This window comes from Mya arenaria, chromosome 1 (genome assembly GCF_026914265.1).
Source record: "Mya arenaria isolate MELC-2E11 chromosome 1, ASM2691426v1".
Taxonomy (NCBI): domain Eukaryota; kingdom Metazoa; phylum Mollusca; class Bivalvia; order Myida; family Myidae; genus Mya; species Mya arenaria.
Genome location: NC_069122.1, coordinates 19,226,206 through 19,248,227, shown reverse-complemented (window position 1 = coordinate 19,248,227; position 22,022 = coordinate 19,226,206). Strand labels below are relative to the sequence as shown.

General features: G+C 34.6%; 2 protein-coding genes across 3 annotated transcripts in view; one reads left to right on the top strand and one right to left on the bottom strand.

Annotated features, from left to right (window-relative positions):
• LOC128217799 (CD109 antigen-like) overlaps positions 1-19,891 on the bottom strand; it is a 31,440-nt gene extending 11,549 nt beyond the window's left edge. Inside the window, exons 1-22 of one of the 2 annotated variants that reach the window (XM_052926330.1) lie at positions 19,778-19,891; positions 18,250-18,353; positions 17,524-17,681; positions 16,258-16,283; positions 14,946-15,120; positions 11,686-11,756; positions 10,945-11,109; positions 10,652-10,685; positions 8,680-8,764; positions 8,376-8,490; positions 7,860-8,024; positions 6,793-6,882; positions 6,262-6,465; positions 5,575-5,673; positions 5,111-5,173; positions 4,636-4,830; positions 3,849-3,998; positions 3,188-3,265; positions 2,910-2,997; positions 1,771-1,818; positions 910-1,020; positions 191-275 (exon numbers count right to left, since the gene is read on the bottom strand). In XM_052926330.1, the coding sequence (XP_052782290.1) occupies positions 191-275; positions 910-1,020; positions 1,771-1,818; positions 2,910-2,997; positions 3,188-3,265; positions 3,849-3,998; positions 4,636-4,830; positions 5,111-5,173; positions 5,575-5,673; positions 6,262-6,465; positions 6,793-6,882; positions 7,860-8,024; positions 8,376-8,490; positions 8,680-8,764; positions 10,652-10,685; positions 10,945-11,109; positions 11,686-11,756; positions 14,946-15,120; positions 16,258-16,283; positions 17,524-17,681; positions 18,250-18,323 (2,279 nt within the window). In that variant the 5' untranslated portion in view covers positions 18,324-18,353; positions 19,778-19,891. Of the gene's footprint in view, positions 1-190; positions 276-909; positions 1,021-1,716; positions 1,819-2,909; positions 2,998-3,187; positions 3,266-3,848; positions 3,999-4,635; positions 4,831-5,110; positions 5,174-5,574; positions 5,674-6,261; positions 6,466-6,792; positions 6,883-7,859; positions 8,025-8,375; positions 8,491-8,679; positions 8,765-10,651; positions 10,686-10,944; positions 11,110-11,685; positions 11,757-14,945; positions 15,121-16,257; positions 16,284-17,523; positions 17,682-18,249; positions 18,354-19,777 lie in introns of both variants that reach the window. The other variant, XM_052925591.1, reaches the window with a different exon arrangement.
• Positions 1-22,022, top strand: part of LOC128224324 (tRNA N6-adenosine threonylcarbamoyltransferase, mitochondrial-like) — a 451,923-nt gene that overhangs the window by 110,494 nt on the left and 319,407 nt on the right. The window lies entirely within an intron of this gene.

Below are 22,022 nucleotides of genomic sequence, written 5' to 3'. Positions count from 1 at the left end.
AGATTTTTTAAGCAAGATCGATTGATATGACTTAGGTCAATGATGTAGGTAATGAAATGTTAATCAAACGTCTACTCTATCAACAGACGCGATCCTTTGTTCTTAATACTTGCCTTAATAATACCGGGAAAAGGGATAATGCACATATGAATGTGAACTTCTGACACGTGTATACAGTTATAAAACATACTCAGAAACTATGTTTGTCCACAACCAAGTCTCGGGGAAATTTTCTCTCGTGTGTTTAACTTCCTGTAGCGTGGATCCGGAGTTACCTGCCATTCAATAAATAAATATATATGTATTCCAAATATGTGCTATACTATTAAAGGCCGTTTGGTTAAAGGCATTAAAACATGTTGGTCACCTGTGTAATATACTAGAGGTCATTTTAAGGGCAAACAACGAAGTACTCCAACTATGTATTATAACCTTAATAAAGGAACAAATTGGTGCGTTTGCTGTTTTTAATGCATTCCATGTGCATTTCCTTAAATTGTAGAGCTATTTTTAATGTACAGAATAAGAATATTTCAAAATTATACCGAAATTTATACTACAAATAAGCTCTTCACCAAAATATGTAGCAAACAATGTTATGTTTTATTCCTGCAAACGATTACAATTAAGACTGATTGAAAAACAGAAATAATGCAATAATGAATTGTTGGTCTCTCACACCCTTTTTGCATCGTATCATCCTGAAATGTCAACATACAAACTTACAGAAGAGTGCCGTAGAGAAACTGTACCTGTTCCTGCTCCATGAGGGTAGGATGCAGGTGTGGTGGTCATTGCATATGTCATACTTGAATACATCCAAGGAAAGGTTGTGGTGATCATACTGGGATATGTACCACCTTATAATAAACAAACGATATGAAAGATTTATGAAATGCCGTAAATTACCTGTCGATATGATACCGGGAGCATATGTCATGCCTGGAGCTGGAGTTGGAACCATACCTGGCACATACGTTGGATACTTTCCCGGAGCATATGTACTTCCAGGCATTGGACCTGGAACATGGAGCATGCCTGGTATCCAATGTGTGTCTTTTAAGGACACCCGAATGATAAATTAACATTGACACATCTTATATTAATTCGGACTGTTTGATAAAAATAAATATATATGTATTCCAAGTGTGTATTATACTATTTTAGGCCGTTTGGTTAAAGGCAATTAAGCATATTGTCAACTGTGTATTATACTAGAGGTCATTTTTTAAGGGCAAACAACGAAGTATTCCATCTATGTATTATAACCTTAATAAAGGCACAAACTGGTGTGTTTGCCGTTTTTAATGTATCCCATGTGTATTTACTTAACTTTTGGAGCTATTTTTAATGTATAGAATATGAATATTTCAAAAGTATACCGAAAGTAATACTACAAATAAGCCCTTCACCAAAACATGTAGCAAACAATGTATGTGTTATTCTTGCAAACGATTGCAATTAAGACTGAATGAAAAACAGAAATAATGCAACTTTAAATTGTTGGTCTCTCACACCCTTTTCGCATCGTAGCATCCTGAAATGTCTACATACAAACTTACAGAAGAGTGCCGTAGAGAAACTGTACCTGTTCCTGCTCCATGAGGATAGGATGCATATGCCATACTTGAATACATTCAAGGAACGGTTGTGGTGATATGTACCACCTTATAATAAACATACGATTTGTAAGATTTCTGAAATGCCGTCAATTACTTGGTATATAATTGGGAGCATGTGTCGTGCCTGGAGCTGGAGTTGGAACCATACCTGGCACATACGTTGGATACTGTATCGGAGCATATGTAGATACAGGACCTGGAACATGGAGTATGCCTGGTATCCAATGTGCGTCTTTTAAGGACACCCGAATGATAATATGTTGGGAACAAATATAAACTTTAACTTTTGGCGCTTCACGACTTCGTAAAAACCTGCTGTTATCAAAATGAATGAATATTGTGTTCAAAAAGTACTACTTATTTAATGTTATGCATATGCGGACAAATCCTCCAAAGATATTCAACTTTTCATTTTATCTTTTTTTATTAATCATTAAAAACATATATAAAAATATATTTAATTTAATTGCATTTACTGAGTAATTTAAAAGTCCCAATCAAACTTATATGAAATAATGACTTCGGTAAGGGGACGTGAGCAACCCTGGTGTATGCTTAACATACAAAAGGAAGTCGTTTATTTCAGCTTCATCAAATGTACATCTTCTATTGAACTTATATGATGATCAATGCAATTGATAAATAATAACATTACAAAAGAAGGACGCTTCGGTGGGACGAAATACATTTACTAAAAGTCCGCGAGATAAATATGGTGCCTGCCTCAAGTGCGATCGTATTTTAGTGAAATCGGTCAATTTTGAAACAAAAATCACTGCCTATTTCTGCGGAATAAATAATCTGATATGGTCCTTGTCCAACTATGTTGCGATATTAGGTCAATGAAAACTGTATCAACTATTGGTTAAGATCCAATGAGAAATGCATTTATTTCTGAACATACTTGACCATTGACACCAGGCACGAAGAAGAGGCCGAAAAACATTATTCACTATACAGCCTACCTTCAACATGAAGTTAATAATCTCGCTTTGATTGTAAATTAAATTAAGAGCTGCGGAGCGTGCGACACTGCCAATGCCGCTAATTATTTTGTCATGCCTGTACTCAGTTGGGTCAAAATTTCCGAAGGAAGGGATGTTATATAACATGCCATTTGTGTTACTATTTTGGCCATACGCCATTGACTTCATTGATTAACAGGTTTGTTATTAATACCATGGACTCCGATTAGTAACACCGATCAAATCTTGTTTTGACTAGTTTTTAAAGGTAAGTACCTTATTCTCGACTTTGCAAAAGTGTTAAATTTTGTACGATGTGTACCTCCGGGGAAACAGTCCACTTGTCGTTTATAGTGAGGGGCTGCCCAGGAAAAACTGGTTACATCCGAGAGAACCTGTATACCCGAGGTCTGTAAATAAAAGTTAAACTTATGACCATAATAATGTTTGTAAATCCAACTACATGGACAGAACGAACAATACCCCAACAACATAATTTGATTTTGCTCAATGGCAAATCAGTTAAGAAATTAGTGTCAATATGCAATTTTGGTTGCTGACAAATTGAAATTAAATAATAAGGATACATTGTATAAATACCTGCATGATCTGTTTTGGGTCGTGCATAGAGGCTGCATTCTGGGAAGGCCTGTCGTTCGGACGTAGTGAGGTTATTACCTGTAAAATAGTCCGTTTTTGGAATGCTTATTTATTAGAGCTGGTGAAGATTTTACATATTGACAGTTTCCGAAATTGGTATAAAAGAAAGTTGACTAATAAATATTCTGCGTTTTGTTTTTGTTTAAATCGAACCTTCGTCCATTTTTCTGCAGGATTTCATTTTTTCGGTGCGGCACAAACTAACTTTGTATTCGTAGCAAATATGCATAATGACCGCCCCTTAATTAGATGATTGGCAAGTTGTATATGCTTAGTTTATTTGCAAACGGTAGTAAATATAAGGAGCATCGGTTACACCAAACCAGCCATGGCAGTTATATCCCTTAGCTAAAAGCAATCACCGCCACAAGTCGTACATGCCGAAATCACGTGACGTCACTCAAAAAGTTAAAAAACAACATTTTTAAATTACAACACGACGTTATTTAAATGAACTTTACTGACATCTTGCGTAAATACTTTAAAAAATCAATTTTCAAAAAAGTCTTATTAAGCTGAAAGCGATTGTCGTAAATGGTGGAAGAGATCTTATCTGCTCGTAAAGGAAGATCACTACGTATGATATTGCGGTTACACATACATCAGATTGGGTGATGTCATTTCCAGTAGCCAACAATAAAACACTCTGGTCTACGGCAAGAATGTTCACTAGAGAGTCAGCATCAGTGGAAATTTGAAGAGAAACATTCTCAGCTGGTTCGGCTTGAGTTTTGTCAAACGACATTGATATCTGAAACGGGTCAAGTGCATGTATTACCATTAATAATATAACCTATCATGATTATTACGAACATCCTTTCTACTTAATAAAACAATATAAAAAATAAAGACACTCCAAGTCATTCATGATCAGATATTTTTGTAATCTGGGTAAGGAATACATTAATTACAAAGAACTGACATTTTATTAACTCGATCAAATTTAAACATGGTTAAGAAAGTTTTAGCTTCTATCCAGTTGGAATGGATTAGTATCTAATGGCTCACTAATGCTGCTGTGGTCAAAAATCGAAACAAAAAGAGTTCATGTTTAATGTTTTTTAAATTTCTTGTAATAATGGTAAATCGCCATTAGAAGTTTAAATAAAAAGTTATTTTGTCCTCAAATTTGACAGAATATTTTCGATTTCATTGAAAATCCAAAGTAATATATTTTGAAGGTTGATTAAGTATAGTTTTGAAATTTGTGTGTACATTTTTTTTTCATCTGTTAGATATTTTTTGTACATAGTAATAAATACAAAACCTCTACTTGAACTCATTTTGAAGATAAAGCGAGAATGAAATATGTACGAGAAACCCTTTGACAAAAATGATACTATTGTAGACATAATCCAGCATTATGGCTTTGGCCTTAGGCGTTATACCTTGTTTTGGAAGACATCAGCGGATGTCTTTGCAACAAAATGAATGGAATCCGCATTCCAGGAATCCGTGGTGAAGTAATACACGATTAGTTTGCTGTATGGTTTCATATCTTCCTTAACTTGAAAGTGAATATGCTCTGTTTTGGATATCGAGTCTAGTGCTCCTGATAGGGTAACGTGGTCGTTTGTTATCACCTGAAACAAGATCATTTTTGTAGTCTTATCACTGGGCCTTTCAGAGAACATCCTGTTCAGCGAGACATTCTGTGCGAATGTTATGGACGCGCTCGCTTACAGATAATTCCAGTTTTTCTTTGAACGTGCAATAAGCTTCTGCAGTGTATTTCCGTTTACATACCGCGCAATATGTGGAGACGCTTCGGATTGGAACAAAATTTATGACTATACTTAACAGAAAATAAGGAATAATCTTTCTGGTATATTGGTTAAAATATGAAACGAACGAAGGCCTTACATAGTAGAAAACCTTTCCAAGTGGCACCGCACCGAGTAACTGAAAATCAACGACTTCCCCGATCTGAAAAAAATGGAATATTAATTTACGAATAAGTATCAGTCATCAGTATCGTTATAAATCCTTAATACATAATTCAACATACCGATCGATCGCAAGCATGCTCCTAACATAGCATCGTTACATGCGATGTTGTATTTTGAAGTTTATTTTTGTCAATTATCGTTGGATCATTTATTAATGGCTGTCATTTTAGGTTAAATAGAGTATAAATACTTTTCAAGTTTGATATTGATATTGTTTCATTTTGAAACATTCATACTTTTAATTTTGACTTGCAGCAATATACGGGTTATATCAAAATCACGTCAGTTGACATATTTGACGATTAGGTTGAAACTTCTGTTGGAAATGTCACTAAGCGGGGTTTCAAAAACAATCAAAAGAAATAATATGTTTCCTACCATTGATGAATTGACTTGAGACAGCTGAAGGTTTCCATTTTCAATCAACCAGGACGGCTTTGTCATGTCGTAAGTGTTGGTAAGTCCTTTGTACTCAACCTAAGCACAACCAATCATAATGTTGATATGCGTTCATTTTTCATATTAGACATTTAATAACTAATGTTAATATCTACTCGGGCTATACCTAAGAACTGATATCCTTACGTTAATTGTCTACTCGACCCAAACCTACCAAAGACAATCTCGATAGTAAAAGCAACTCGACTTACACATAGTAAGTCAATCATATAATGTTAATTTGCAATAAAAATATTTATGCAGTAATAAACCCAGTTGTATTGTCTACACGCATAAACCAACGTTTAAGTTTCTAATATTATGAAATAAAAGTATAAGAATTTTTTTATTAAAATTGTGTTAACATCACTGCATGACATAATGATGATTTTGATTGTCACATACGTAACAATTCAGACAACCCTGTGGAATGTATTGAATAATGAATTAACTTTTCCATTTGGTACACAAGACGAAGATTCTGCGTTCAATAAACCTTGCACTTCTCGCTTTAGATTAGACTTTTTCAATGTATTAACTAGTTCGATTTTAAGATCTGTAAAAAGCCTTTTACGCGTATTATATTCTGGCGAAGAAAATACATTAAATAATACTGATTTAACGAACTTGAAGATGGAGAGAGGTGGCGTTTTCTGGAGGATCAACCATAAACTCGATAATACCAGTTGGTGATGGAGCGAAATGCTTGTCCGGTAGAGTGTGAGCTCGGTACTTTCCGTGGCTTTTGTCGTAAAATTTTACGTAACTCCGTAACAAAATATCCGTTGCGTTAGATATGACTGGACGCCCGTCAGCTTGCGTTAACTTGATCTATAAGGTCCAAAAAGTGAATAGTTTCTATCAAAATAGAGTTTCAGTCAAATGTTTACCACAACTAAACTGTACACTCGAAATTGTTATAATATGCAGCAACATTTCAGCTAGAATGTCTGAAATGCATGACATTGACGTCACATACTTCATTTTCATTATTAGAATAGATTGCTTTCTCTACCTTTTTAGGAAAATAGCCGAAATGTGTGCAAAAAACTTAAATGTTTCCATCGCACCTGTATTTTTGAGAAAAACATATCTAATCAATTATTTTAAGAGTAACTTCACAAATAAAACAAAGTATAGCTTTTTTTTCATACGTACGTGTCCAACGTAAGGCAGGCCAGGTTTGAAGAAGGTTGGACTGCTATCACGAGCGAACGATACTGTGAAGGGTTCTTTGTAGAAGAGAACCTAATATAAAATATGTTAGATTTTTTTAAATTTTAACATTTTTGCTTATACGGAGAAAAATCTCATAAATGCACAATATATTTAACATGCAACTGTAATGTTATTAAAAGTTACATTGCCGGCATCCACTGTTATCACTACAATACAACCTTGGGTAATTGTGTGTTTGTTACATACGACTCGATATTGTTTTGCCATCTGCAATTAAGATCGCGACCAACAAATTATACAAATTGTTCATATCCGGGGTCCATATTGTATAACCTTCTGGATATTTATCTATGTACATAATATATTGAACCATCAGCTTTACATTATGGATTTACATAATGCAAAGTATGGTGTATACCACAACATGGTTTCTATTACAATGTAATATTTGCAATAAGCCTTGGGATCCCTAATCATTGAAGTACTTGGGGTTCACTTGGGGTCTTATTATTAAGTTTCCTCAAGTTAATGCATACTTTGATAAGATTTACCTTTTAAGTTTTAACTTTATTCTGGATAAGAGCGAGGTTGTGCACAAAAACTGGTTGAAACCACCAGTAAATTTACATTTTACTGACCATTCAGGTGGTACCTAGCAATCCTTGATGAACACACCTATTTTTTATATAGTATATATTTATGCACTGTGTTGTTTGTGGAGTTTCTTGTTGTTGTTCTTGTTTTTGATGTGTTTGTTTGCGATATATTACTTTGGCATTTACCCTGTGCCATGAAACGGTCTTTTTGTTTGAACTTTTGGCTACTGAGCTTGTTTCTGTAGTTTTTCATATGAATTTAGAATCAGTTCATACGTTCTTGAATTATCCAGCATAGGACATGGTTTTCCAGGAAAAATGGTTGAAAGTAATATCTAAATATATGTACCAATAAGATATGGTCCTTTGTAAAGGTTATTTTGACATTTCTGGAAATTGCCGACCGATCAGTTGCGATTGCTTGACAAAAAGCATACGATATCCACTCACCGATCCCGTAGCTTCCCTTGTGACATTGTTTAGACTCTCAGTGACCTTCACCCTTATGATGAGTTGATAGCCGGCCAGTTTCTCTACCAGTGGTTGGTATGAATAGGGGTCAACTTCGTTCAGGAGTTGGTCGAAGGGAATCGTGAATTTAGCATTACCGTTAAGCTAGAAAAAGTAATGATTATATATAGCTTAGATACTTGTACCGCCCTCAGGATATTAGACTAGTAAATTCATATTTAAATGCAATATATAGTTAACGTATTGTTACGTGTTGCAATAAACCAATTGTTGTTGCAAATAAATTTAAATCTAATGAAAAAGGTTTGTAGAAACATAGCAACGATATGTGCATAATACTCATAATACTTTCAAGTTGAAAAAGGGACATATATATGGATATGCTTTAACTATAGCAATGTGGTTTGATACCTTTATGGAAAAACGACGACGACGACATGGCTTAAAAATATCCCGAGATAAAAAAAGACCAGCTAGAACACAATAAAATCTTACATCGAGCGATATTTTGACCATGACTTCATCGCCCCGGATCTTCCAAGGTGCCCCATTGTAGTTAATGTCGGCTGTTACATTTGCTGTTCCGATGACAGGTTTCCCGTATGTGTATCTAAACAGAATATATCGAGTTTGAGCTGCTTTTCAGTTTTCATTGTTTTATTGCCTAAGCTGTGCTTGACAGCTATACAACAGCTATACAACACATGTGATTCAGTTCGTTGCTTAGGAAGGAAAGCACATGGAGGTCTAATATAGCGCTATTTGTAATCTCTAAACCATAAGTAAACTGGTTTCCTACTTTGCTGTGATAGACCCTTGCATTTCCTTATCAGTGGTAACAACATAGGACGGCAAGTTGACATTCACGTCGAATTTCGGTAGCACTGAAAAACAAAAGCGTCAACTAGGTCACATCATTGACTTACATATCAGACAGGGTAATCTTTGTTCCTGTTTTTCATAATACACTCCTTTTTCGTTTGAAATTAGATCATAGAACACAGGAAAACAAAGTGTTTTGGTCGAAACTATATCTTGTCCAAATATGCTGTACATTTATTGTGTAAATCAGCAGCCAGCTGTTATTTATATTAATCTAATGAATCGGTTTATTTTTAAACATATGCTGTGTAGGAAGACCAAATATTATCTCTACAACTAATTTGGTTAAATGTTCATTACTATACCTTTGCTCAAATTAAATTATTATGTGACATGCGTCGCATTAAGCCATTCTTTTGGTACATTCATACTTATTACCGTCAGCCAATACTTTGGCAAACGATTTTAATCAGCGGCAAATCAACGTTTAAAGCAATGGAGCCTGTACTTGACTTGTTCCATGAGTATTTCATGTTCTGGTACGCAAGAAATTTAAATATATATATATATGCACGATATTTTCTAACCGACTTTTTGCATCGAAGTTAATGTAAATGTAAAGTGTTTTTTTCATTTCTTTAAAAGAACTGTTTGTTCCTCGGAAATATCTCCTTTCCATTACGTTTGTATTTCCTTGTTTGGTTTAAGCGAGAATCCTATTCGGAATAAGAATTTCTATTACTATTAATCAGGACTAACTTAATCAATGATTTTTATAATTAAATGCGAAAACCGAGGAAACAAACTTTTAATAATGACTGAGGTACTTGTTCTTTTGCCAATATTTACATGGATAAACAGGTATATAACATTTTAGTCTTTGAACTTATCTATGGCAACTTTCTATTTTGAATAAGATCGTTTCCTTAAAAGAAGTTCTCGTGGGGCTTAACCTCGGTCTCATATAGAGTGGTATCCTCGTCGCACTAGACCTTGAGTTGTAGCCCACTGAGAGCAATGGGTGTATTTATGGCGCAAAATCGTAGTTGTTGGCTTCTGATTTTAATGATGTCCTCGTGGCACTAGACCCTGTTTTGTTTGCTACATAGGTTAGAAATTGTTCTCTTGGTGGTTAACCTTGGTTCGTTGCCTAACGAAATCAAAAGATATCCTCTAGATTATTGTGTGTTGCTACAGAGATCAATGCTGGTATCTTGTCGCTAGACTTGGGTTTGTTGCCTACTGAGGTTAACTGATGTTCTCTTGGCGCTAGAACTTGGTTTGTTGCCTACTGAGGTAAACTGATGTTCTCTTTGCGCTAGAACTTGGTTAATTGTCTACTGCGGTTAATTGATATTCTTTTGGCGTTAGACCTTAGTGTGTTGCCTACTGAGGTTAAATGGTGTTCTCTTTACGCTAGACATTTGTTTGTTGGCTTCTGATTAACTGATGTTCTTTTAACGCTAGACCTTTGGTTGTTTGCTACTGATTAACGGATGTTCTCTTAACGCTAGACCTTTGGTTGTTTGCTACTGATTAACGGATGTTCTCTTAACGCTAGACCTACTGCTACTGAGGTTCAACGCTGTTCGTTTTGGGCTAGACCTTGGTTGCTGTCTACTGAGATCTTTACTCTCTCATTGGATTTATACCTGTGCTTGTATTTGTGTCCCTAAGCAGGAGTTATTTCTGATTTTCGACTACTGGGCTTGTTCCTGTAGCCTTCATCGTATTATTAAAAGGGTTTTCCCATTCAAACAGGCTTTACTGGTGTTAAAGTGTTTCAATAAGCACACGCACTGTAAGAAAACATCGAGTAGAGAAAAGACAGGTTAGTAATTGGAAAATGTTAGTCATATATCGAAAGCCTTTTCAGAGGAATATTACTCATGTATTTTTCTTATCTTTCAAAGGAAATTGTTTATCAAAGCTATTCAACATGTTCTTACCATATTTGTCTACTTGAAATGTCTTTGAATTTGACTGAAATAAATCATATAACATAGATTCAAATTTATGCACAGTATAATAATGTATTAAATACGAATTACATCAATTTCTAAATAACGTTCAGAATTTTGAGGTGCTTCCATTCAATGATATGTTTGCTAAGTAAAAATAATTTTGTTACTATATACAATTGATAATAAATCTTAAAGTTATGTCATTCATCAACATAAATATTAAGTAAAAATATTAAATAGTAAATAATGATCAGTATATGTTCAAAATCTAAATTTACCTTCTCAAAATACTCGACGCCGTCGTACCGATGCCTTAAAGCACGTGATTCTACCCGCCATGTGCCTAGAACGGGCTCTTCATCCATGAGCATGAAATCCTCGAGCACCCCATATGTGCCGGAAGTGACGTTTGCCAGCTTTTTCATATGGTTGTCCTTAGGATCCTGAAAGGAGAGTACAATGGTTAAAGTTCAGGATAAGTTTCATGAACAGTGTAATTTATTTTATACAATTCCTAAATTTGGCTCATTTGTTAGTACAACTAGAGTTGTACTATGAATCTGACTCGATTATGATCCCTTGGTAATATTCAGTCCTGGTTTTCAAAAATGAAAATGTCCGGAAACATATCTCTTACATCGAGACAAGTTGAACATTGAATATGTTAATCCGATAATAGGTTATAACTCGTCATTGTAATGTCGCACCAAATTGCATACTTTGCAAGAGTGTTTGATGTTATGTCGAAGGCTTGGGATAACATTAATAACGTATACAATGACGGCTAGAGAATCCATATTGTGTTCTTATATTGCGTATTTATGACTCTTCAAATCATCTATTATATGTGGATAGGATTGATTTGTTTTTGATATTGTCTTAATATTGACAGCCTCATACTTCATGGTCAGAATGACATATGAATGGCGAACGGGTTTTTATTTGGCAATTTGAAAAGTGACTTGAACAAAAATATTATTTATGGGTTAATCTGGGGAGAGAATTATAATCAAACTTACATAAATGTCGACATTGAAGCGTCCGTTGAAAACAGTCATGTCAGAGTAGACTCCGAATGTCCGGAAATTAACTAAAATGCCAAACCATTTTTCAAATAAATATAACTTGTGTTATAAAAGTGTATAACATGTATATTTTCAAGTACCATAGTTACATGAAATAGCTAGGATACACATCAGTTTATGATTAAAGTGATTAAAACACGCTTTTTGACATATGAGTTTTGTTCAAATACCAGTTTTAAAAAAGAATAGCAATAAAATAAAAATAATAGGACACAAGATCTATTCAACTATACAATTAAAGCTTAAAGTACAACCCCAGATGCCAATGAATGCACAAAAATAAGGTCTAACAGACACTGAAAGAGAGACACATACCGTACAAATAACTTAATGGGCGGTATGAGTTTATATTTATCTCTCTGGTACACAACCTTGGTTTCAGATTGTCAGCTAAACTAAACATCATTATACCATAGTCACTGCATTCAGAGCTACTCGGCCATTTTTATCGAAAACAACCTCGGATGTATGCTGATACATCAGTAGAAATAGTTTGTAAAATTTTGAATTATATCATTAATTAAATGTAGTGTTTTAGCTTGTATTTGTTGATCTTAGTTTAAATTAATTGCCAGTGAAGTGTATTATTGCAAATATAATTAAGTTTACCAAGAGTAAAGTCATTAAGTTTAACTGCTAAATTAAATTACTATGCGATCTACTTGCAGCGGATTTTAGCAGTACCGATTTCTGACACTGTAAACCGTCCATATACATCCGCGGTTGTTTCCGATAAAAATGGCCGAGGAGTTTTGAATGTAGTCACTGGACTGAGTGTTTTATTCCCCAATCGGGCAACACTGAATTTGAAATTCCTTGTTTCGCGATCGGGAAATTTCCTGCACTGGTCTACAAGACAAACATGTGAACGGTGTCTTAGAGAGGCATGAATAATAGTAAGCAAAAATAGGTGCGGAGAAAATTGAAAGTGTTCAAAAGCTACAATTCGTCCAGTGCAACAACTAAATTGTTGTTGATTTTAGTCAAGGGAAACATTTGAAAATATGTCCAAGAACTCATTTGGTCAAGAGCACCTGTATTATGCCATTCATGTCGGCCAACTGCATGTATTTATATTGTACAGAAACCCTATTTTGGTCAAGGGCAACATATGTATCGTTCCGAGACTCTTATTGGCGTACAGCACAATACACTACTTTCATCAAGTGTAGAAACCGTTTTTTTCCGAAACCCTAATTTGTTCAAGGGCAGCATGTGCATTGTTCCGAAGCTGTTATTCGGTCAAGGGCAACATATGAATTGTTCACAATACTTATGTGAAGAACTACAAAAACCTGTTCGATTAAGTGTAGCAACTATGTTGTTAAGAAAACATTTAAAAAAAATACGAATATTATACATGCATTTCAATCTAGGTTTCGAGAAAATCATTCTTGTCACACAGCGTTGATAAGAATAATTGATGATTGGATTGATGGAATTGACAATGGAAACTATGTAAGTGCTCTCTTCCTTGATTTACGAAAGGCTTTTGATCTAGTAGATCACCAAATACTTTTACATAAATTGAAATTATACAATTTCAGTGATAATTCCGTTCAACTGATAACTTCGTATTTGAAAGATGGACACCAAATTGTAAAGTTTGGGGATTCCCAATCTTCACGAAGATGTATAAGGTCTGGAGTTCCTCAAGGATCTATTCTTGGACCTATTCTTTTTCTTATATATATATTTATGACATTACCTTTGAAATAGAAAATTCCTTGATTGACTTATATGCTGATGATACCACACTATATCCAAAAAGTTTTAATACGCAAAAAAATGAACGTACGTTGCAAATAAATTTAGATATAATATCGGAGTGGTGCAAAATAAACAACATGGCAATACATCCATTGAAAACGAATTGCATGTTGGTTGGTTCAAATGCAGAGTTAAGCAATGCATTTGCACTCAAATTATTCGTAGACAAAATACTTATTGAAAATGTAACTTCAAAGAAATTGCTTGGAATTGATTCATCATTGTCATGGAATCTGCAAGTTGACTTTGTCTGCAAGAAAGTAACTGCAAAGATAGCTCTTTTAGAAAGACTAAATTACTTTTTAACGGATCAAATGAGACAATTGTTTTATAAATCGTATATACTTCCTATGTTTGACTTTTGTTGTAGTGTTTGGGAGAAAAGCAAGCAAACGCATACGAAACGATAACCATGCTTCATAAAAGAGCTGCTAAAATTATTCTCTTTGCGCCTATTAGAACGCCATCGCATAAATTATTTAAACAATTAGAATGGCTTCAATTTGAATACCGTTGCAAATATCAAACGGCTGTTATGGTATATAAATCTATTAGCAATCTTACACCGAGTTATATAAGAAACATTATAAAGTTATCAAACAATACAAGATATGGATTACGATCTTCTACGCGACAAGACATTGCCCACATTCGACATAAAAAACATTCGACTGAAAAGACATTTAAAGCCTGCTGCAAGAAGTTCTTTTTACATCATCAATTGCAAAAACAGTTGTAAGAATTGTACGCATAATTCCATGACTATTGTTTTTACACTATATATATCTCGAGTAAGGTGTTAAATACATGTGTGACTATTCTACTTACTCAGAAAATAAATTTTAATGATACGATTTGTTAACCTTTAGGTACAAATTGATGTATTGTTCGGCATTGATGTTATAATTCATGTATTATATTCATGTTTCTTTATGTTTTTGTATAACATTTTAATACGTACCCGTTTGAAATAACATAAATTTATGCTTTCTAAGCATTTATGTGTGTGTGCGTGTGTATGTTCTTTCAGAAGGCCACATTGTAAATAAGTCGTGTGTTATGTTTGTCTATAATATGATGTCTATGTCGTAAAGTGTTACCTTCTTTAAATAAAGTCATTATTATTATTATTATTATTATTATTATTATTATTATTATTATTATTTAGAAGTTCTAATTTGGTCATAGGTAGCATCTCTAATTTGACCGAAACTGTGATATGTTTAAGGGCAACAAAACACTAATTTGGTCAAGAGCGAGAACTTAATTATTTCTAAATACTTATTTGGTCAAAGGCAGAAACACACTCATTTGGTCAACGGGAACAACGGGAACAAATAAATGCGTTTTTAAATGAACCAAAGTACAAGTTTTGTCAATGACTTAATTTTAAAACAGTCATTTTGTCAAGGTTAACTCATTACTTGTCTGTCCTGGTTTGTAAACCGATTTGTCTAACTGAATGTGGACTGCGAAACGTTTTGGGACCGTGCCAGAGTCGTAATTTAGTCGAGCGTGTTGCTGGAAATAGACCCCGCTCAGTCCATGTACGAGTAGCGTGAATCTCGTGATATTGGGTTGTCCTATGTCCGCAGGTACCTGAAATGATATTTTACATTTATATTTGGTGCACAATTTATCTTAACTTGAAAAAGTTTGATAACATAAACGATTTTATTGTACTACCTTAATTACAATTATAAGAAATTCAATCCTAATTGTATATTGACTGACTTTAAAGTTAATCGACATAGACTTCGTACTCCTTTTTAGATAAATAGTAAAGATTAAGTTTGAAAAGTAAAGTTAATATATATATTTTAATAGTCTGTAAGGATTAATTTTTCATTTTTTTTTCTGTTATATTTTGTTCAAATATAAACGATAGAATCCTATCCCTTTCAAACATCTTTATAATTTGGAATGGTATCGTTTATTCTAGCTGCGACGTAAACAACAGTAAAATGAATTGATCCAATATTGCAGCAGTGCACGCAAACATTTCACTTATATATCCCTATTTAGAAAAAAATCGCCCAGCCATACCAATTCATTTAATTTTGTTCAAGTCAAACATACAATGAGAACTTTATTGGCAAACCTAGAAGCCATTTTTCTATAGACTGCATAATGTTTAAAACGTTACTGACATAACACAAATCATATTAATGCTTTTGCAGAACAAACAAAAACGCACCGATATTTACATTCTTCTAAAAATAAGAGAGTGCAGACACTTTAGTTGATAAAGTGATAATCAGTATTTCAAAACTGCCTGTGGGGTTTCGTTTCAGTTTTTGTATGTTATCGCTATCTACAAATTTACGTACAATATATGACACTATTTGGAACTGTTATCAACGACAAACTATCAGACCATGATGTAGCATTAAAATTCAGAACATAGTTGTACGAGCAAATTCGAAACAAATTATCCTCCTAATTCAAGAGCAAACCAACAAGATATAAATAGCATAAGTAATTCGTTCACAAGACAGGGCCGCTATTCGTTAACGTCTGAATATGCAGAAAATCATTTTTTTTATATTCAAACATATCATAATATTATATTATTTTATCATTTCAATCTAGCATTGTTAAACATAATAAAAAAAATATGTGTAATAAAAAGAGTGATTTTTACTGCCAATGTCTTTCTTATCGCAATTTTTCAATCGAAAAAAATGCAATAGTTTTTAGTTTTCTTTTTCAGACTCAAAGCATTAAATAACGCACCTGTATCTGAAGCAATCCGCCTTCTCCTGAAAATGAAGAAATAATGACGTGGTTCGATATCTCAGAAGTTATACTATACTGTATAAGCATCAAATAAAACATCTTCCGCTGATCGATGTTTGTGTTAGTAAAAATATAGGGAAATGAATATATACGACGGGCGTTCAGTATGTAATGTAACATGAATTATAATTCGGAAAAAGTATCAAGGTCTAGGTATATTAAAACATATTTAGATACTTGTATCAATTCTTTTTATACTGAAAATATTTTTTGTATTATTATAATTCACCTTTATCCCTGCTCCTCATTATTTCCTTATAAAAAGATGTTTTCCTTAATAAGCAAATGTAATTAGCAATACTTTAAATAGTTTCAAATTTTGAAATTAAATGCTAAAGCGAGCTATAAGGAAAACTTTTTTAATACAGAATTTGTGGCAACTAACGACTACTGCACTGCACAATGTTTGATTATTTCGACCCACGTGTGTGTGTGTGTGTGTGTGTGTGTGTGTGTGCGTGCGTGCGTGCGTGCGTGCGTGCGTGCGTGCGTGCGTGCGGGTGTGTGTGTGTGCGTGTGTGTGCGGGTGTGTGCGTGTGTGAGACACAATAAGAACTGTGACGAACACCTGTCATTTTGCATGAGTTAAACTTGTATCCCCTATTTGAGACAACATGGCAGATTAAAATACTGTTGTGATCAACACTTATGAATGTACTTAACGCTATAATTGTAATGCATATGCAAACGCTTTAACTTATGTCATAGATACTTACAAAATTGACACTGATCTTCGTTGAAGATTAAGCCTTGACCCTTGATTAAGCCAGAATACCCTAGTTTACCATATTCAATGTTTAATTGATACATCATTTATTGATGTAGTTTATTGTTATTTTCCGGACAAGAGCAAGAAACCCCATTTTATAATACGTATGGATCAATTCGTGTAAACTCGTCCATATGGAAATGCGAACGGCAGTTGCATTATACATTGGGTATTTTTTCTTTCAAGGTCAAATAAGTGATTTATTCGAATTGAACTAAACACACTATTTGGACAACTTATTTAAATGTTTACAAGTGAACATCAAAACTAGGGTTTTCACATTGTGATAATTGGAAAATAGCCAAAAATGTACATGTAATTATATAATTTGCAACCTTGTTTTTATTTACAAAAGTTGAAAAAATGTAATCTCCCGTGAATTTAATCGTTAAAGACTCGTCTACCAGTATATAAATTCACGTAAATCAACCTACCGTTAGCAAACGTATGTGTAAGAGATACAAGACTGTGGTGGTCGTCCTGAAGAAGGTCCATTTTGACCATCACGTCTTCTGACGTATTGTAAAAGTTGAACGTTATGGGCAGAGGCACACTTGGCGTAATTTTGTCCGGCAGCACTATCCAGTGTGTACTGTAATATAATATTCGCAATGTCAAGATAAACTTGTAAAATGTATGTTTGTTGTCTTGTAACAGTATCTTTGTTAACTGTAAAACGATCGCACGCCGACAGCTAAATACTTATATTACCCCACTGCACTACCTAGTATGTACTGTATAACGGCTGAACGTCGACATCATGTTTACCTATATTGACCCCCATGCATTACAGCCATTACTTAGAAAGTACTGTATACCGGCTGCATCCTACTACATTATCTAGTACGTTATGTATAACGTTGGCATGCCGGCGGCGGTATACTTATGTTGCCAACTGCACTACCCAGTACGTACTGTATAACTGCTGCACCTCACTAAATTACCTAGTGCGTACTGTATTACGGCTGCATGTCATGTTAAAACCATCGGATTGATTTGTCTTGGTAGCACAAAATTTGAACTATATTTAAAGCTGAGCGTTAAAATACGACCTGTTGAATTTGTTCATAAGAAATGAAAGTGTTTATTTATGATAACCACATGTTTGCCTTTGAGTGTCTTTGGTACATAATATATTTTCTGATAGACAAAGTAAATACCCAGATATCGCTGGTTTGGCCAGTAGAATTGGCCCAAGCACTAGTGCCAGCATTAGGATTGGGTGTGGCCTCATTTCCGGTACTGAATTATCTATGGTTTAAACCTGAAAAATAAATGGTTTAAGTATAAGCAATTAACAACAAGCCGATAGGGATAATGCTACGCCTATCGTTACCTTCACATCTTTCACACCAGAAGCGGACTCTACTACTTAACTATTAATGGCTATTGCTTTCAACAAATTTATCAAAATTGATACATAGAAACAGCGTTGTACACTGTGTTGACAAGTGCAGCTTGTCGGAGATATGGCGGATTGAAACAGGCTGAATTGGTAAGTTCATGGCCGAGTCTTAATTAAGAAATCACTTGTTCATCAACTTATATCTAATAGGTTAATTTTACATGGGTCAATATCAATGTTGTTTTAGTATGTCAAGCGCGTAGGAGCTGGGGCTGCAGGGGCCGCGACCGCGGCCCCAATATTCTGGCTAGTAACGGCAATGGGGCCGCTAATATTTGATACCGATTTTCTTAATGATCGTATTTCAAATAAAGCAACGCGCATATATATCAATACCAGCCTGACACGATATTGAATAAACAGGTCACCATGTCATAATTAAACCTGTGGCATTCTAGCTAATTGACGTGTGAATGGCGTGAAAACAGATTATTAAAGACGGGTAAGTGAAAGAAGAGGCCAGAGCGCGCATTGTTGGTCAGAAGAGTCAGATGACCTCATTTGACTTTCTCTTTGGTGTGACACTTGGGTATGAACTGTTAAAGCACAGCGACAACCTAAGCAATGCTCTTCAACATAAAGCCGTGTCAGCTTCTGAAGGTCACGATCTTGCCCAATTAAGCAAACTACGCACCGATGACGCATATGATCAGTTCTGGAGATCAATTGACACCAACCTCGATAACGTTGATGTCAACGAACCAACACTTCCCCGTGGACATAAAATGCCGAGATGAGTATCCGAATTCACAAAAGGACCTTTATCGTCAGCAGTACTTTGATGCGTTGGACATGTCGATTAACTGCATCAAAGATCGGTTCGACCAACCAGGATTCCGACTATATGTAGACGTCTACATGATTCACTTCTGCTTTGTAGAGGACCCTACCGCAGCTGACGACATCCAGCATTTCATGGAAGTATACAAGGGCGACATCAACGAGGTAGGGTTTGGAGCCCATGTAGATTCGCTCCGCACTCTCCTACAGTTTTATATCTATCTTATTTTAACCGAAAAGTGTTTAGATAAAAACATGAAAATAAAACCTGAACTCACTGGAAATCGAGGCTTTCAATGCTTAAAATTGAAAAAACAAAATTTCACCCCTTCCGTGGCCCCAATATCAATTTCCTTCCTACAACACTGTATGTAGTGAGTTATATGTGAGCGTTTCAGACACAATGGATTCCTTCATTTGAAAAAAAAATCACGAGGCTTTAAAGCAAAACACAGTATGCTTATCAAAAAAGAACGAAGAAAGCTACACAAAAACGTACTTACGTTTGGTCCCTACAACGTGTAGTTAGGTCCTAAATATGTATTTGAGTTCGTTTTGTGGATGCAGCTCTTATATAGTGCTAATCTCAGTCCGCCTACTCTTTCTTATCATTGAGGCAAACAATGACGAATCCGGTTCCAAAAATTCCGACAGTCCTGCAAAATGTGTAGGTGTGTAGTGTTTCGATGAAAACTTAACGTATTTGGCAAACGTACTTGGTTGACTGTCCCGACCGCCACCTTTATCAACAAGGATTGCCGTGTTCGTATTATTAAATAAATCCTGTTTATTGTAATACAGCATATACAGACAAGTTTTATCAGTGCATGATCCGCGTCTTAAACATGAAGGAACGGGCACATAGGCTAAAATGTAGCTCATTATCGGTTTAAAGGCACAACGTTTTTTATTATCATGATACATAGTTTCCATAGTTTCTTTCAAATGGATAAACCAGCCTTAGACATTTGAGCATACATCGATGAAAAACACTTATATACAAACAACATTCAGTAAATAGTTTGCCACGTGTAAAGTCATGTTATAATATAAGATAACAAGTTGTTATTTAAGGTACAATGTGGTTAACAATGTTTTACATATTTGCAAACATATTATGACAACGAGAATAATTCTTCAAGAAATGAATATTTTCAACACATTGTTTATGCAGAGGTAGTATTAGATATGTGTTTGTGATGCATTTAATATCAAATATCTGGATAAAAGAGAATATAAACATGACAAAAATCGTGTATTCAAACCCTTATCTCAAAATCTCATTTAATATCTATCATTTCACAAAAACACATTTATGGATATCGCTGTGAAATGTATACCTACTCACTATGCAACCATTCGTAATTCAGATACGCCAAAGGGTATAATTCTTAAATCAGAAATTTATCTTGCAAACATCACAAACTAAAACCACAGCTACATGTTGTCAGGAAATGCTGTGATTTGGGTCATATTTAAGAGAGGTTGGAACTAAAATTTCTTCCTCCCCAGATATTTAGTAGATCCAAATATTTGGCCATGCAGGAAATCATTTTCTTGCCCACATCTATTTAGTATTTTTATTGAACTACACTTAAAAATCTTTTTGTTTAAATAGGGTGGGATAAAATGCATCTACCATGGCCGGTCGTGCAAGATAGTTCATTCCAACCTTCGCACAGATCGGCCTTTGGAAACTCGGCAAACCTCGTTTTCGCAAAAAAACAGGCTCGGGATAAATCTATCTTCACTCGGCCATAGGACACTTATAATCAAATATGTCTAAACATGCAAGATAACTCTTTTTATAGAAACTGAAAGGGTTTATAGGAAAATACTTAGAATGCTTGTAAAACGAAACAGCAGCAAATGGTCCGTGTATATACCGTCTTTTCGTTTTTTTTACAATTGAAAGTAAACAACGAAAAAGGAACATACATATCCCTTTTCGTTTTATTAATGATTGAAGGGAAAACTAAAATTGATCAGCTTTTTTTCTTTTCCGTATTTTAATTTAACCACGGGATACAAAAAAGGAAACTATTTATTAATACCGTTTTTTTTTGTTTTTCGTTTACAAAGTGTAAAACGAAAAACAAAAAACAAGCTATCATTTATAAACCGTTTTTCGTTTTTTTTATGATTAAAAGTAAAAAACGAAAAAGGAACATTCTAATCATTTTTCGTTTTTCTTATGACTGGATAGAAAACCAAAATCGATAGACTTTTTCTTCTCCATGCATTCAATTTTACTAACGTAGATCACATAAGAAATTGATTCATTAATACCATTTTTCGTTTTTTTTGTTTTACCAAGCACAAAACGAAAAACGAGTGGCGCTGCAATTTCCGGTTTTCATCACGCCCTATGCATAAATTACACAACTTCACGGATGTAAGCGATCAAAAGAGTTTCAGCGGGAACAGTTTGCGTTGTAATTTCGCGACACGTGTTGACACAAGAATGCCAAGTTTTATTTTATTTCGAGGCAGTAAGAAACAGGCAGTGCGGGGCGAGGACCTAGAAACGTCGAAGATCGCTAGAATATTTCAGGTAACAATTAGTTACACCCCTGTTACACCTTGGAGTTGCGCTTTTGACATGCACCACAGTATGTGGTCTGAACACAGGTGCGGTGTTGTTACTTACTTTTATCTTATATTAAATTATTAAGAATGCTGAACATGATTGTTTGTCTCCAAAATGTAATTGAATTTTACAACGTGTCACAAAAGTACGATTAAAGA